General features: G+C 43.1%; 1 protein-coding gene across 1 annotated transcript in view; it reads right to left on the reverse strand.

Annotated features, from left to right (window-relative positions):
* The window catches only part of LOC127927324 (CUB and sushi domain-containing protein 3-like), a 65,621-nt gene that overhangs the window by 19,190 nt on the left and 31,031 nt on the right, over positions 1 to 15,400 (reverse strand). The window contains exons 3-4 of the mRNA XM_052513486.1: positions 3,069 to 3,242; positions 1,138 to 1,211 (exon numbers count right to left, since the gene is read on the reverse strand). Of these exons, the coding sequence (XP_052369446.1) occupies positions 1,138 to 1,211; positions 3,069 to 3,242 (248 nt within the window). The remainder of the gene's footprint in view (positions 1 to 1,137; positions 1,212 to 3,068; positions 3,243 to 15,400) is intronic.

Consider the following 15,400-nt stretch of genomic DNA (forward strand, 5'->3'; position numbering starts at 1 on the left):
TTAAACAGAGTACTCATCATCGTTGTAGTACATTCTTCAACAGCTCAGAACAGGTAGGGTCCCAGTCCAACATACTGCACCCTCAGAACAGGTTTAAACATACTCATCACATCTCCCAGTCCAACATACTGCACCCTCAGAAGTACAGTTCTATCCGTTGGTACAGTACATTCCCAGTCCAACATACTGCACCCTCAGAACAGGACACAACCTTAAACCAGTACTCTATCATCGTTGGTACAGTACATTCCCAGTCCAACATACTGCACCCTCAGAACAGGACACAACCTTAAACTAGTACTCTCATCGTTGGTACAGTACATTCCCAGTTCAGAACAGGTAAACAGTACATTCCCAGTACATTCCCCAACATACTGCACCCTCAGAACAGGACACAACCTTAAACTAGTACTCTATCATCGTTGGTACAGTACATTCCCAGTCCAACATACTGCACCCTCAGAACAGGACACAACCTTAAACTAGTACTCTATCATCGTTGGTACAGTACATTCCCAGTCCAACATACTGCACCCTCAGAACAGGACACAACCTTAAACTAGTACTCTATCATCGTTGGTACAGTACATTCCCAGTCCAACATACTGCACCCTCAGAACAGGACACAACCTTAAACTAGTACTCTATCATCATTGGTACAGTACATTCCCAGTCCAACATACTGCACCCTCAGAACAGGACACAACCTTAAACCAGTACTCTATCATCGTTGGTACAGTACAGTCCCAGTCCAACATACTGCACCCTCAGAACAGGACACAACCTTAAACCAGTACTCTATCATCGTTGGTACAGTACAGTCTCAGTCCAACATACTGCACCCTCAGAACCAGACAGTTTTAAACCTTAAACCAGTACTCTATCATCGTTGGTACAGTACAGTCTCAGTCCAACATATTGTACTGGGGCTCAAAATGGTCACCACTTTCTTTGGTAAAAAGCTGAGGGATTGGGTCTGGAGAAATGTAACCACTCTCAAATTCATAGACAGAGCTGTGGATGCAAGGATTGACCGTCTATGAGTTTTTTAAATGATAGTTTTAACCATGGGGGATGTACCCATCCCAGATTGCCACTTGAAAGGTATCTTGAAGGGAACAGTCCTTTCAACCGTACCTTGAACCCCAGGCTGATGTTCATGGAGCCGTATTCAGGTGTTCCTGGGTTCTCACACGTCGTCCTGGATGGTTCTAGAAGGACATAGATCACGATCACCCTGGGTTACTATCATGAGGATGAGTCTGTCATATCTACGGAAGCACACTTTGTAGAGTCTCTTATTAAACATATGGGGGGGCCGATTCAGATCCGATTCAGACCAGATTCAGACCCGATTCAGACCCGATTCAGACCCGATTTAGACCCGATTCAGACCCGATTCAGACCCGATTCAGACCCGATTTAGACCCGATTCAGACCCAATTCAGACCCGATTCAGACCCGATTCAGACCCGATTCAGACCCGATTCAGACCCGATTCAGACCCGATTCAGACCCGATTCAGACCCGATTCAGACCCGATTCAGACCCAATTCAGACCCGATTCAGACCCGATTCAGACCCGATTCAGACCCAATTCAGACCCGATTCAGACCCAATTCAGGTGTATTTGTACTTAAATCCCTCATAATTGCACCACCTTTACGCGCGACGAAACGATCAATAAGGTCTTTTCTAAGTGGAACAGCATCTACGTTCTTTATTTTGATGTTTGGACAAGGGGATTGTAAATATACACTACCGATCAAAAGTTTGGGGTCACTTAGAAATGTTACCTATAGACTGTAGCTGTTACAGTATGTTGTTGTTACCTATAGACTGTAGCTGTTACAGTATGATGTTGTTACCTGTAGACTGTAGTTGTTACAGTATGATGTTACCTATAGACTGTAGCTGTTACAGTATGATGTTGTTACCTATAGACTGTAGCTGTTACAGTATGATGTTGTTACCTATAGACTGTAGCTGTTACAGTATGATGTTGTTACCTATAGACTGTAGCTGTTACAGTATGATGTTGTTACCTATAGACTGTAGCTGTTACAGTATGATGTTACCTATAGACTGTAGCTGTTACAGTATGATGTTGTTACCTATAGACTGTAGCTGTTACAGTATGATGTTGTTACCTATAGACTGTAGCTGTTACAGTATGATGTTGTTACCTATAGACTGTAGCTGTTACAGTATGATGTTGTTACCTATAGACTGTAGCTGTTACAGTATGATGTTGTTACCTATAGACTGTAGCTGTTACAGTATGATGTTGTTACCTATAGACTGTAGCTGTTACAGTATGATGTTGTTACCTATAGACTGTAGCTGTTACAGTATGATGTTGTTACCTATAGACTGTAGCTGTTACATGTTGTTACCTATAGACTGTAGCTGTTACAGTATGATGTTGTTACCTATAGACTGTAGCTGTTACAGTATGATGTTGTTACCTGTAGACTGTAGCTGTTACAGTATGATGTTGTTACCTATAGACTGTAGCTGTTACAGTATGATGTTGTTACCTGTAGACTGTAGCTGTTACAGTATGATGTTGTTACCTATAGACTGTAGCTGTTACAGTATGATGTTGTTACCTATAGACTGTAGCTGTTACAGTATGATGTATTGTTACCTATAGACTGTAGCTGTTACAGTATGATGTTACCTATAGACTTAGCCTGATGTTAGACTGTAGCTGTTACAGTATGATGTTACCTATAGACTGTAGCTGTTACAGTATGATGTTACCTATAGACTGTAGCTGTTACAGTATGATGTTGTTACCTATAGACTGTAGCTGTTACAGTATATGATGTTACCTATAGACTGTAGTTACAGTATGATTTACCTATAGACTGTAGCTGTTACAGTATGATGTTACCTATAGACTTAGCCAGTATGATGTTACCTATAGACTGTAGCTGTTACAGTAGGCTGTTACCTGTAGACTGTAGCTGTTACAGTATGATGTTACCTATAGACTGTAGCTGTTACAGTATGATGTTGTTACCTATAGAATGTAGCTGTGACAGTATGGCGTTGTTACCCACCTATGCATCGTGGCTGAGAGCCGCTCCAGGTGCTGTCGTCCTGACAGATGCGTGTAGTCGACCCCACCAGGACATAGGGGGCGCTACAGCTGAAGGTAACCTCTGACTTGTAGATTAAACTTCGTCCTTCTCTTTTCCCCTTGGCTGGGGTACCAGGGTCTCCACAGAACTTGGCTGCAATGGAAGAGAACCCAAAAACATTAGCTTTAAGTTCACTGAATTCATCCTGACTCGTAGATGAAACGACTCGTAAATGAAACGACTCGTAAATGAAACGACTCGTAAATGAAACGACTCGTAAATGAAACAACTCATGTTTGTTTGATCCATGTTTATAGTGCATACGGGCAGATCACTTGGCATATTATATGGCTGGGAGTGGAGAGACCCAAAACCCTGTCTTTAATTCAGTGGGTGATTCTTCATTTATTCCAGGGCTGTCAAACTCATTCCATGTGAGGGGCCCAATGGCTGTTGGTTTTGTTAGTTCCTTTTTAATTGGTTTCCAATGAAGACCTACACAACCAGGTGAGGGGAGATCCTAACTAATCAATGAAGTCAACCAGGTGAAAAGAGTTCCTAACTAATCAATTAAGACCTAGACAACCAAGTGAGAAGAGTTCCTAACTAATCAATGAAGACCTAGAAAACCAGGTGAGGGGAGTTCCTAACAGTTGGGAGAGTTCTAACTAGCCAATGAAGACCTAGACAACCAGGTGAGGGGAGTTCCTAACTAGCCAATGAAGACCTAGACAACCAGGTGAGGGGAGTTCCTAACTAGCCAATGAAGACCTAGACAACCAGGTGAGGGGAGTTCCTAACTAGCCAATGAAGACCTAGACAACCAGGTGAGGGGAGTTCCTAACTAGCCAATGAAGACCTAGACAACCAGGTGAGGGGAGTTCCTAACTAGCCAATGAAGACCTAGACAACCAGGTGAGGGGGGTTCCTAACTAGCCAATGAAAACCTAGACAACCAGGTGAGGGGAGTTCCTAACTAGCCAATGAAGACATAGACAACAAGGTCAGGGGAGTTCCTAACTAGCCAATGAAGACCTAGACAACCAGGTGAGGGGAGTTCCTAACTAGCCAATGAAGACCTAGACAACCTGGTGTGGGGAGTTCCTAACTAGCCAATGAAGACCTAGACAACCAGGTGAGGGGACTTCCTAACTAGCCAATGAAGACCTAGACAACCAGGTGAGGGGACTTCCTAACTAGCCAATGAAGACCTAGACAACCTGGTGTGGGGAGTTCCTAACTAGCCAATGAAGACCTAGACAACCAGGTGAGGGGACTTCCTAACTAGCCAATGAAGACCTAGACAACCAGGTGAGGGGACTTCCTAACTAGCCAATGAAGACCTAGACAACCAGGTGAGGGGAGTTCCTAACTAGCCAATGAAGACCTAGACAACCAGGTGAGGGGACTTCCTAACTAGCCAATGAAGACCTAGACAACCAGGTGAGGGGACTTCCTAACTAGACAATGAAGACCTAGACAACCAGGTGAGGGGAGTTCCTAACTAGCCAATGAAGACCTAGACAACCAGGTGAGGGGACTTCCTAACTAGCCAATGAAGACCTAGACAACCAGGTGAGGAGAGTTCCTAACAAGCCAATGAAGACCTAGACAACCAGGTGAGGGAGTTCCTAACTAGCCAATGAAGACCTAGACAACCAGGTGAGGGGACTTCCTAACTAGACAATGAAGACAACAAGGTGAAGAGAGTTCAAGCACAAGGGAGGAGTGAAAACGCACAGACACATTCGTTCCTCCATGGAATGAGTTTGATTAATGATTAATTACCTGTGATTAATTATTCATTAGAGGAAGGGAAAGGGGGATGCCTAGTCAGTTGCACATGTGTCTTCTGTATTTAACCCTCAATCAGAGAGGGGTTCAAGCAGCGAAGCCGTGAGAAACTATTGGATTGGTTTGCCTTCATTATTATGAATCCCCGTTAACTGACACCTTAATGAGACCTATTCTTCCTGTGGTTCTTCTGGGGCATCACAGTTTCAAACATATTCCACATACCTAAAATATATTCCACGTAACTAAAACATATTCCACATAACTAAAGGGAGAGGGAGAGCTTTGTACGTGTCTCTGTGTGTGGAGTAAAGGTGGTCTAGAGTTTTTTTCCCTCTGGTTGCACATGTAACATGCTGATAGAAATTTGGTAAAACAAATTTAAGTTTCCCTGAAATAAAGTCCCCGGCCACTAGGAGCGCCGCCTCTGGATGAGCATTTTCCTGTTTGCTTATGGCGGAATACAGCTCATTGAGTGTGTGATCTTAGTGCCGGCATCGGTCTGTGGTGTTATGTAGACAGCTACGAAAAATACAGATGAAAACTCTCTAGGTAGATAGTGTGTTCTATTATTTGACACTGCTGGTCATTTATGAACATTTGAACATCTTGGCCATGTTCTGTTATAATCTCCACCCGGCACAGCCAGAAGAGGACGGGCCACCCCACATAGCCTGGTTCCTCTCTAGGTTTCTTCTTAGGTTCTGGCCTTTCTAGGGAGTTTTTCCTAGCTACTGTGCTTCTACACCTGCATTGCTTGCTGTTTGGGGTTTTAGGCTGGGTTTCTGTACAGCACTTTGTGACATCAGCTGATGCAAGAAGGGCTTTATAAATACATTTGATTGATTGATTCTACAGCTTATCATGAGATACTCTACCTCAGGCGAGCAAAACCTTAGACATTTCCTTAGATATCGTGCACCAGCTGTTGTTTACATATATGCATCGTCCACCACCCCTTGTCTTCCCAGATGCTGCTGTTCTATCCTGCCGATACAGTGTATAACCAGCCATCTGTATGTTGATATTGTGGTCGTTCAGCCACGACTCCGTGAAGAAATAGATATTACCATTTTGAATTCCCTGTTGGTAGTATAATTAATCTTCCTACGTAGGTCATCGATTTTATGTTCTAATGATTGCACGTTAGCTAGAAGAAAGGAAGGTAGGGGTGGTTTATTCGATCGCCTACGAATTCTCAGAAGGTAGGGGTGGTTTATTCGATCGCCTACGAATTCTCAGAAGGTAGGGGTGGTTTATTCAATTGCCTACGAATTCTCAGAAGGTAGGGGTGGTTTATTTGATCGTCTACGAATTCTCACTTCACGCAAATGATGGGGATTTGGGCCTGTTCCTGGGAAAGCAGTATGTCCTTCACGCCGGGCTCGTCAAACTTGTTAAAGGAAATAAAAAGGATTCTGCCAGTTCCTGATGAGTGATCGCTGTTCTGATGTCCAGAAGTTATTTTTCGGTCTTAAGAGACGGCAGCAGCAACACTATGTAAAAAATAAGTTACAAAAATAAGTTACAACCAACGCCAAAAAACGAAGATAAAAACACAATCGGTTAGGAGCATGTAAAACGTCAGCCATCTTCTCTGTGCCGTCATAACTAAAACATTATTCAGTCATGTTCATTTTAATAAATGTTTCATATTGGATGGGCCGATTATATGGTATATTAAATGGTGGGAGTGGAGAGACCCAAACATTGGACTTAGTTAACTTGTTTATGATTTATTATGTATTCTTGATGTGGATCCCCATGAAGTGAAGCCTTAGCAACCACTTCTTTATATTCTGGATGTGGATCCCCATTAAGTGAATCCTTAGCAACCACCACTGTGCTCTTCTTTGTATTCTGGATGTGGATCCCCATGAAGTGAATCCTTAGCAACCACCACTGTGTTCTTCTTTGTATTCTGGATGTGGATCCCCATGAAGTGAAGCCTAGCAACCACCACTGTGTTCTTCTTTGTATTCTGGATGTGGATCCCCATGAAGTGAATCCTTAGCAACCACCACTGTGTTCTTCTTTGTATTCTTGATGTGGATCCCCATGAAGTGAAGCCTTAGCAACCACCACTGTGCTCTTCTTTGTATTCTGGATGTGGATCCCCATGAAGTGAAGCCTTAGCAACCACCATTGTGTTCTTCTTTGTATTCTGGATGTGGATCCCCATTAAGCAAAGCCTTAGCAACCACCACTGTGTTCTTCTTTGTATTCTGGATGTGGATCCCCATGAAGTGAATCCTTAGCAACCACCACTGTGCTCTTCTTTGTATTCTGGATGTGGATCCCCATGAAGTGAATCCTTAGCAACCACCACTGTGCTCTTCTTTGTATTCTGAATGTGGATCCCCATGAAGTGAATCCTTAGCAACCACCACTGTGTTCTTCTTTGTATTCTAGATGTGGATCCCCATGAAGTGAATCCTAGCAACCACCACTGTGCTCTTCTTTGTATTCTGGATGTGGATTCCCATGAAGTGAAGCCTTAGCAACCACCACTGTGCTCTTCTTTGTATTCTGGATGTGGATCCCCATGAAGTGAATCCTTAGCAACCACCACTGTGCTCTTCTTTGTATTCTGGATGTGGATTCCCATGAAGTGAAGCCTTAGCAACCACCACTGTGCTCTTCTTTGTATTCTGGATGTGGATCCCCATGAAGTGAATCCTTAGCAACCACCACTGTGCTCTTCTTTGTATTCTGGATGTGGATTCCCATGAAGTGAAGCCTTAGCAACCACCACTGTGCTCTTCTTTGTATTCTGGATGTGGATCCCCATGAAGTGAAGCCTTAGCAACCACCACTGTGCTCTTCTTTGTATTCTGGATGTGGATCCCCATTAAGCAAAGCCTTAGCAACCACCATTGTGCTGTTGTTTGGCACATAACTAAAACATTCTGTGTTTTGAATCAATCTTTTATCCATGGGTAGATCATATGGTATCATGTGGTATGTCACTTTAGTTTGGATTCTTTTCAAGTGATTCAATCAGGTATTTTATTTGATTGGGACACCAGCCACCAGTGAATAAATACAGTAAGAAGATTCTTTGAATAGAGACTCCAGTGTCCGTGGGGTGAAGAGGGTGGGAGAGCCATCCCGGGGTTACATCTTAAAAATTACCCTCGTCAAATATGTTTTATTTCCTGACATGGCCTTGAGGGTTAACAACACAACTGAAGCCATCCGTGCCAGACAGGACGACAACTCAGAGCTCTACCTCTCTGTATGCTTTCCAAATGGCACCCTACGCCCTACATACTGTAGTGCACTACTGCTGACTAGAGCTCAGTCAAAAGTAGTGCACTACTGCTGACTAGAGCTCAGTCAAATTTAGTGCACTACGGCTGACTAGAGCCCAGTCAAAAGTAGTGCACTACGGCTGACTAGAACCCAGTCAAAAGTAGTGCACTAATAAGGGAATAGGGTGCTATTTGCCACCCCTGTCAGTAGCACAGGGATGGAACGAAACCCTGTGGGTTACTGCTCCTCCACTACTCCACTGTCTGCCTAATGAAATGGAGACCAACAGAAGCAGAGGAATCATCCCTTCTCCCTCTCCACCAGGCTGAATAATAGGAATCATCCATTCTCCTCTCCACCAGCTGAAGCAGAGGAATCATCCATTCTCCCTCTCCACCAGCTGAAGCAGAGGAATCATCCATTCTCCCTCTCCACCAGGCTGAAGCAGAGGAATCATCCATTCTCCCTCTCCACCAGGCTGAAGCAGAGGAATCATCCATTCTCCCTCTCCACCAGCTGAAAAAGAGGAATCATCCATTCTCCCTCTCCACCAGGCTGAAGCAGAGGAATCATCCATTCTCCCTCTCCACCAGCTGAAGCAGAGGAATCATCCATTCTCCCTCTCCACCAGGCTGAAGCAGAGGAATCATCCATTCTCCCTCTCCACCAGCTGAAGCAGAGGAATCATCCATTCTCCCTCTCCACCAGCTGAATAAGAGGAATCATCCATTCTCCCTATCTACCAACTGAAGCAGAGGAATCATCCATTCTCCTCTCCACCAGGCTGAAGCAGAGGAATCATCCATTCTCCCCTCCACCAGCTGAAGCAGAGGAATCATCCATTCTCCCTCTCCACCAGCTGAATAAGAGGAATCATCCATTCTCCCTCTCCACCAGCTGAAGCAGAGGAATCATCCATTCTCCCTCTCCACCAGGCTGAAGCAGAGGAATCATCCATTCTCCCTCTCCACCAGGCTGAAGCAGAGGAATCATCCATTCTCCCTCTCCACCAGGCTGAAGCAGAGGAATCATCCATTCTCCCTCTCTACCAGCTGAAGCAGAGGAATCATCCATTCTCCCTCTACACCAGGCTGAAGCAGAGGAATCATCCATTCTCCCTCTCTACCAGCTAATCGCCATCAGCAGGGTTCTAGTTAGCTTTAGGCTTTAGCTACTTAATGCTAGATTATAAGAAAGCAGAGAGAGAGCGAATGAGACCAGAGTCAGCTGGTTCGGCGTCCCAAACGGCAGTCTATTCCCGTATATAGTGCACTACTTTTGACCAGAGCTCATAGGGATCTGATTAAAAGTATGATCAGAAGTAAGCCACCATATAGGGAATAGTGTGGCATTTGGGACTTATTCCGAATCACTGTTCTCAGTCACGCAGTCAGCCATGGGAATCAGGCAGCACTACGGGGATAAAGTCAACAATGTGGCTCCGGCTGCCGCTTGCAGCTCCTCAGGACTTGACATCTGCCTCATGTTGCAGGTCTGGACAAAGAGATAAGTTTAGTGTTCTCCATATCTCATTCTCTCGCTCTCTCTCTCTCTGTCTCTCTCTCTCTCTCTCTCTCTCTCTCTCTCTCTCTCTGTCTCGCTCTCTCTCTCACTCTCTCTCTCTGCTACGTACACACAGCCAAAACACACCGGCTCCAAAAGCCATTACCGCACAATAGCCCGGAGATGGCTTCCTCTCAGTACGCAATACTAACCGAGAATACAAAATGAAAAACAGTCTGCCTGTAAATATCCTAAAACTACAGTCTATCACGTTATTTAATGTCTTCCTCAACACTGATATTTGTCTAAATGTTTCAGACATTATGAACTGTGATTTCATTCCCTCTTAGGTGTTAGTGACATGCCAACAGATAAATATACTAAGGACTGAATACACTGCAAGAGTCCTGATGGAATTGTCACCTGTCAAACATTCCAACATTCCATTCTCAATATTCCGACAATGACCCTCAACATTCCATTCTCAATATTCCGACAATGACCCTCAACATTCCATTCTCAATATTCCGACAATGACCCTCAACATTCCATTCTCAATATTCCGACAATGACCCTCAACATTCCATTCTCAATATTCCGACAATGACCCTCAACATTCCATTCTCAATATTCCGACAATGACACTCAAACATTCCTTTCTCAATATTCCGACGACGACTCTCAACATTCCACTGGCATTCTAGAATGTTAAGGACCAAAAAGGTGACACAGCCATTTGTCACGGCTGTGAGCGGCAGCCTCAGTGATAACCTTCTGTTTTATGGAAATGCAACGTAGATGGGATGGACGGCTGGGGGCCAGAACTAGCTGTGCATAACAAATAGGCCTGGTGTTAAACCCGCCTGTGGACTCAGGCTCGGAGTCTCCTAACTTTTTTTCTTTGATGAATGTTCTATTCTTCCCAGTTATCAGTATACATGCAGAGAGATGCCAGACAGTTGCAGAATTGTTAGAATTCTAGGCCCGAGTCCCAAATGGTACCCTATTCCCTATAAAGTGCACTACATTTGACCAGAGCCCTGTCAGTGCCATTTGAGACAACGCTACTCTCTATAACCCTGTTGGACAAGTGAACTGCAGAGATGTTGTTGTTGATGATGTTGCGTAGTAGAGAAGATGTACCTCTATCTTTAGCAATATTATAAGATGAGTGCAGATGGGAGAATGAGGGATCTAGTGGTGTTATTACTCAATACTGTACTGCTGTGGTGTTAATCTAGTGGTATTACCCTGTACTGTACTGTACTGCACTGCTGTGTTGTTAATCTAGTGGTATTACTCAATACTGTACTGCTGTGGTGTTAATCTAGTGGTATTACTCAATACTGTACTGCTGTGGTGTTAATCTAGTGGTATTACCCTGTACTGTACTGCTGTGGTGTTAATCTAGTGGCATTACCCTATACTGTACTGATGTGGTGTTAATCTAGTGGTATTACCCTGTGCTGTACTGCTGTGGTGTTAATCTAGTGGTGTTAATCCAGTGGCATTACCCTATACTGTACTGCTGTGGTGTTAATCTAGTGGTATTACCCTGTGCTGTACTGCTGTGGTGTTAATCTAGTGGTATTACCCTGTGCTGTACTGCTGTGGTGTTAATCTAGTGGTATTACCCTATACTGTACTGATGTGGTGTTAATCTAGTGGTATTATCCTGTACTGTACTGCTGTGGTGTTAATCTAGTGGCATTACCCTATACTGTACTGCTGTGGTGTTAATCTAGTGGTATTACCCTGTGCTGTACTGCTGTGGTGTTAATCCAGTGGCATTACCCTGTACTGTACTGCTGTGGTGTTAATCTAGTCGTATTACCCTATACTGTACTGTACTGCTGTGGTGTTAATCTAGTGGTATTACCCTGTACTGTACCGCTGTGGTGTTAATCTAGTGGTATTACCCTATACTGTACTGTACTGCTGTGGTGTTAATCTAGTGGTATTACCCTATACTGTACTGTACTGCTGTGGTGTTAATCTAGTGGTATTACCCTATACTGTACTGTACTACTGTGGTGTTAATCTAGTGGTATTACCCTGTACTGTACTGTACTGCTCTGGTGTTAATCTAGTGGTATTACCCTATACTGTACTGCTGTGGTGTTAATCTAGTGGTATTACCCTATACTGTACTGCTGTGGTGTTAATCTAGTGGTATTACCCTGTACTGTACTGCTGTGGTGTTAATCTAGTGGTATTACCCTGTACTGTACTGTACTACTGTGGTGTTAATCTAGTGGTATTACTCTATACTGTACTACTGTGGTGTTAATCTAGTGGTATTACCCTATACTGTACTGCTGTGGTGTTAATCTAGTGGTATTACCCTGTACTGTACTGCTGTGGTGTTAATCTAGTGGTATTACCCTATACTGTACTACTGTGGTGTTAATCTAGTGGTATTACCCTATACTGTAGTGCTGTGGTGTTAATCTAGTGGTATTACCCTATACTGTACTGCTGTGGTGTTAATCTAGTGGTATTACCCTGTACTGTACTGCTGTGGTGTTAATCTAGTGGTATTACCCTATACTGTACTGCTGTGATGTTAATCTAGTGGTATTACCCTGTACTGTACTGTACTGCTGTGGTGTTAATCTAGTGGTATTACCCTATACTCTACTGTACTACTGTGGTGTTAATCTAGTGGTATTACCCTATACTCTACTGTACTACTGTGGTGTTAATCTAGTGGTATTACCCTATACTGTACTACTGTGGTGTTAATCTAGTGGTATTACCCTATACTGTACTACTGTGGTGTTAATCTAGTGGTATTACCCTATACTGTACTGTACTGCTGTGGTGTTAATCTAGTGGTATTACCCTGTACTGTACTGTACTGCTGTGGTGTTAATCTAGTGGTAATACTATACTGTGGTGTTAATCTAGTGGTATTACCCTATACTGTACTGTACTGCTGTGGTGTTAATCTAGTGGTATTACCCTGTACTGTACTGTACTGCTGTGGTGTTAATCTAGTGGTATTACCCTATACTGTACTGCTGTGGTGTTAATCTAGTGGTATTACCCTATACTGTACTGCTGTGGTGTTAATCTAGTGGTATTACCCTATACTGTACTGATGTGGTGTTAATCTAGTGGTATTACCCTATACTGTACTGATGTGGTGTTAATCTAGTGGTATTACCCTGTACTGTACTGTACTGCTGTGGTGTTAATCTAGTGGTATTACCCTATACTCTACTGTACTACTGTGGTGTTAATCTAGTGGTATTACCCTGTGCTGTACTGCTGTGGTGTTAATCTAGTGGTATTACTCAATACTGTACTGCTGTGGTGTTAATCCAGTGGCATTACCCTGTACTGTACTGCTGTGGTGTTAATCTAGTGGTATTACCCTGTACTGTACTGTACTGCTGTGGTGTTAATCTAGTGGTATTACCCTATACTCTACTGTACTACTGTGGTGTTAATCTAGTGGTATTACCCTGTGCTGTACTGCTGTGGTGTTAATCTAGTGGTATTACTCAATACTGTACTGCTGTGGTGTTAATCCAGTGGCATTACCCTGTACTGTACTGTACTGCTGTGGTGTTAATCTAGTGGTATTACCCTATACTGTACTACTGTGGTGTTAATCTAGTGGTATTACCCTGTACTGTACTGTACTGCTGTGGTGTTAATCTAGTGGTATTACCCTATACTGTACTGTACTGCTGTGGTGTTAATCTAGTCGTATTACCCTATACTGTACTGTACTGCTGTGGTGTTAATCTAGTGGTATTACCCTATACTGTACTGTACTACTGTGGTGTTAATCTAGTGGTATTACCCTGTACTGCACTGTACTGCTGTGGTGTTAATCTAGTGGTATTACCCTGTACTGTACTGTACTGCTGTGGTGTTAATCTAGTGGTATTACCCTATACTGTACTGTACTGCTGTGGTGTTAATCTAGTGGTATTACCCTGTACTGTACTGTACTGCTGTGGTGTTAATCTAGTGGTATTACCCTATACTGTACTGTACTGCTGTGGTGTTAATCTAGTGGTATTACCCTATACTGTACTGTACTGCTGTGGTGTTAATCTAGTGGTATTACCCTATACTGTACTGTACTACTGTGGTGTTAATCTAGTGGTATTACCCTGTACTGTACTGTACTGCTGTGGTGTTAATCTAGTGGTATTACCCTGTACTGGTATTACCCTATACTGTACTGTACTACTGTGGTGTTAATCTAGTGGTATTACCCTGTACCCTGTACTGTACTGCTGTGGTGTTAATCTAGTGGTATTACCTCAATACTGTACTGCTGTGGTGTTAATCTAGTGGTATTACTCAATACTGTACTGCTGTGGTGTTAATCTAGTGGTATTACTCAATACTGTACTGCTGTGGTGTTAATCTAGTGGTATTACCCTGTACTGTACTGTACTGCTGTGGTGTTAATCTAGTGGTATTACCCTTACTGTACTGTACTGCTGTGGTGTTAATCTACTGTACTGTACTGCTGTGGTGTTAATCTAGTGGTATTACCCTGTACTGTACTACTGTGGTGTTAATCTAGTGTACTAGTGCTGTGGTGTTAATCTAGTGGTATTACCCTATACTTACTGCTGTGGTGTTAATCTAGTGGTATTACTCCTATACTGTACTGTACTGCTGTGGTGTTAATCTAGTGGTATTACTCAATACTGTACTGCTGTGGTGTTAATCTAGTGGTATTACCCTGTACTGTACTGTACTGCTGTGGTGTTAATCTACCAGCTATAGTGTGCTGTGGTGTTAATCTAGTGGTATTACCCTATACTGTACTACTGTGGTGTTAATCTAGTGGTATTACCCTGTACTGTACTGTACTGCTGTGGTGTTAATCTAGTGGTATTACTCCTATGCTGTACTGTACTGCTGTGGTGTTAATCTAGTGGTATTAATACTGTACTGCTGTGGTGTTAATCTAGTCAGTATTACCCTATACTGTACTGTACTGCTGTGGTGTTAATCTAGTGGTATTACCCTATACTGTACTGTACTACTGTGGTGTTAATCTATAGTGGTATTACTCCTTACTGTACTGTACTACTGTGGTGTCAATCTAGTGGTATTACCCTATACTGTACTGTACTGCTGTGGTGTTAATCTAGTGGTATTACCCTATACTGTACTGTACTACTGTGGTGTTAATCTAGTGGTATTACCCTATACTGTACTGTACTGCTGTGGTGTTAATCTAGTGGTATGTACTGTACCTGTGGTGTTAATCTAGTGGTACTGTACTGCTGTGGTGTTAATCTAGTGGTATTACCCTATACTGTACTACTGTGGTGTTAATCTAGTGGTATTACCCTGTACTGTACTGTACTGCTGTGGTGTTAATCTAGTGGTATTACCCTATACTGTACTGTACTGCTGTGGTGTTAATCTAGTCGTATTACCCTATACTGTACTGTACTGCTGTGGTGTTAATCTAGTGGTATTACCCTATACTGTACTGTACTACTGTGGTGTTAATCTAGTGGTATTACCCTGTACTGTACTGTACTGCTGTGGTGTTAATCTAGTGGCATTACCCTATACTGTACTGTACTGCTGTGGTGTTAATCTAGTGGTATTACCCTATACTGTACTGTACTGCTGTGGTGTTAATCTAGTGGCATTACCCTATACTGTACTGATGTGGTGTTAATCTAGTGGTATTACCCTATACTGTACTGCTGTGGTGTTAATCTAGTGGTATTACTCAATACTGTACTGCTGTGGTGTTAATCTAGTGG

The sequence above is a fragment of the Oncorhynchus keta genome, unplaced genomic scaffold, assembly GCF_023373465.1.
Source record: "Oncorhynchus keta strain PuntledgeMale-10-30-2019 unplaced genomic scaffold, Oket_V2 Un_scaffold_12948_pilon_pilon, whole genome shotgun sequence".
NCBI lineage: Eukaryota > Metazoa > Chordata > Actinopteri > Salmoniformes > Salmonidae > Oncorhynchus > Oncorhynchus keta.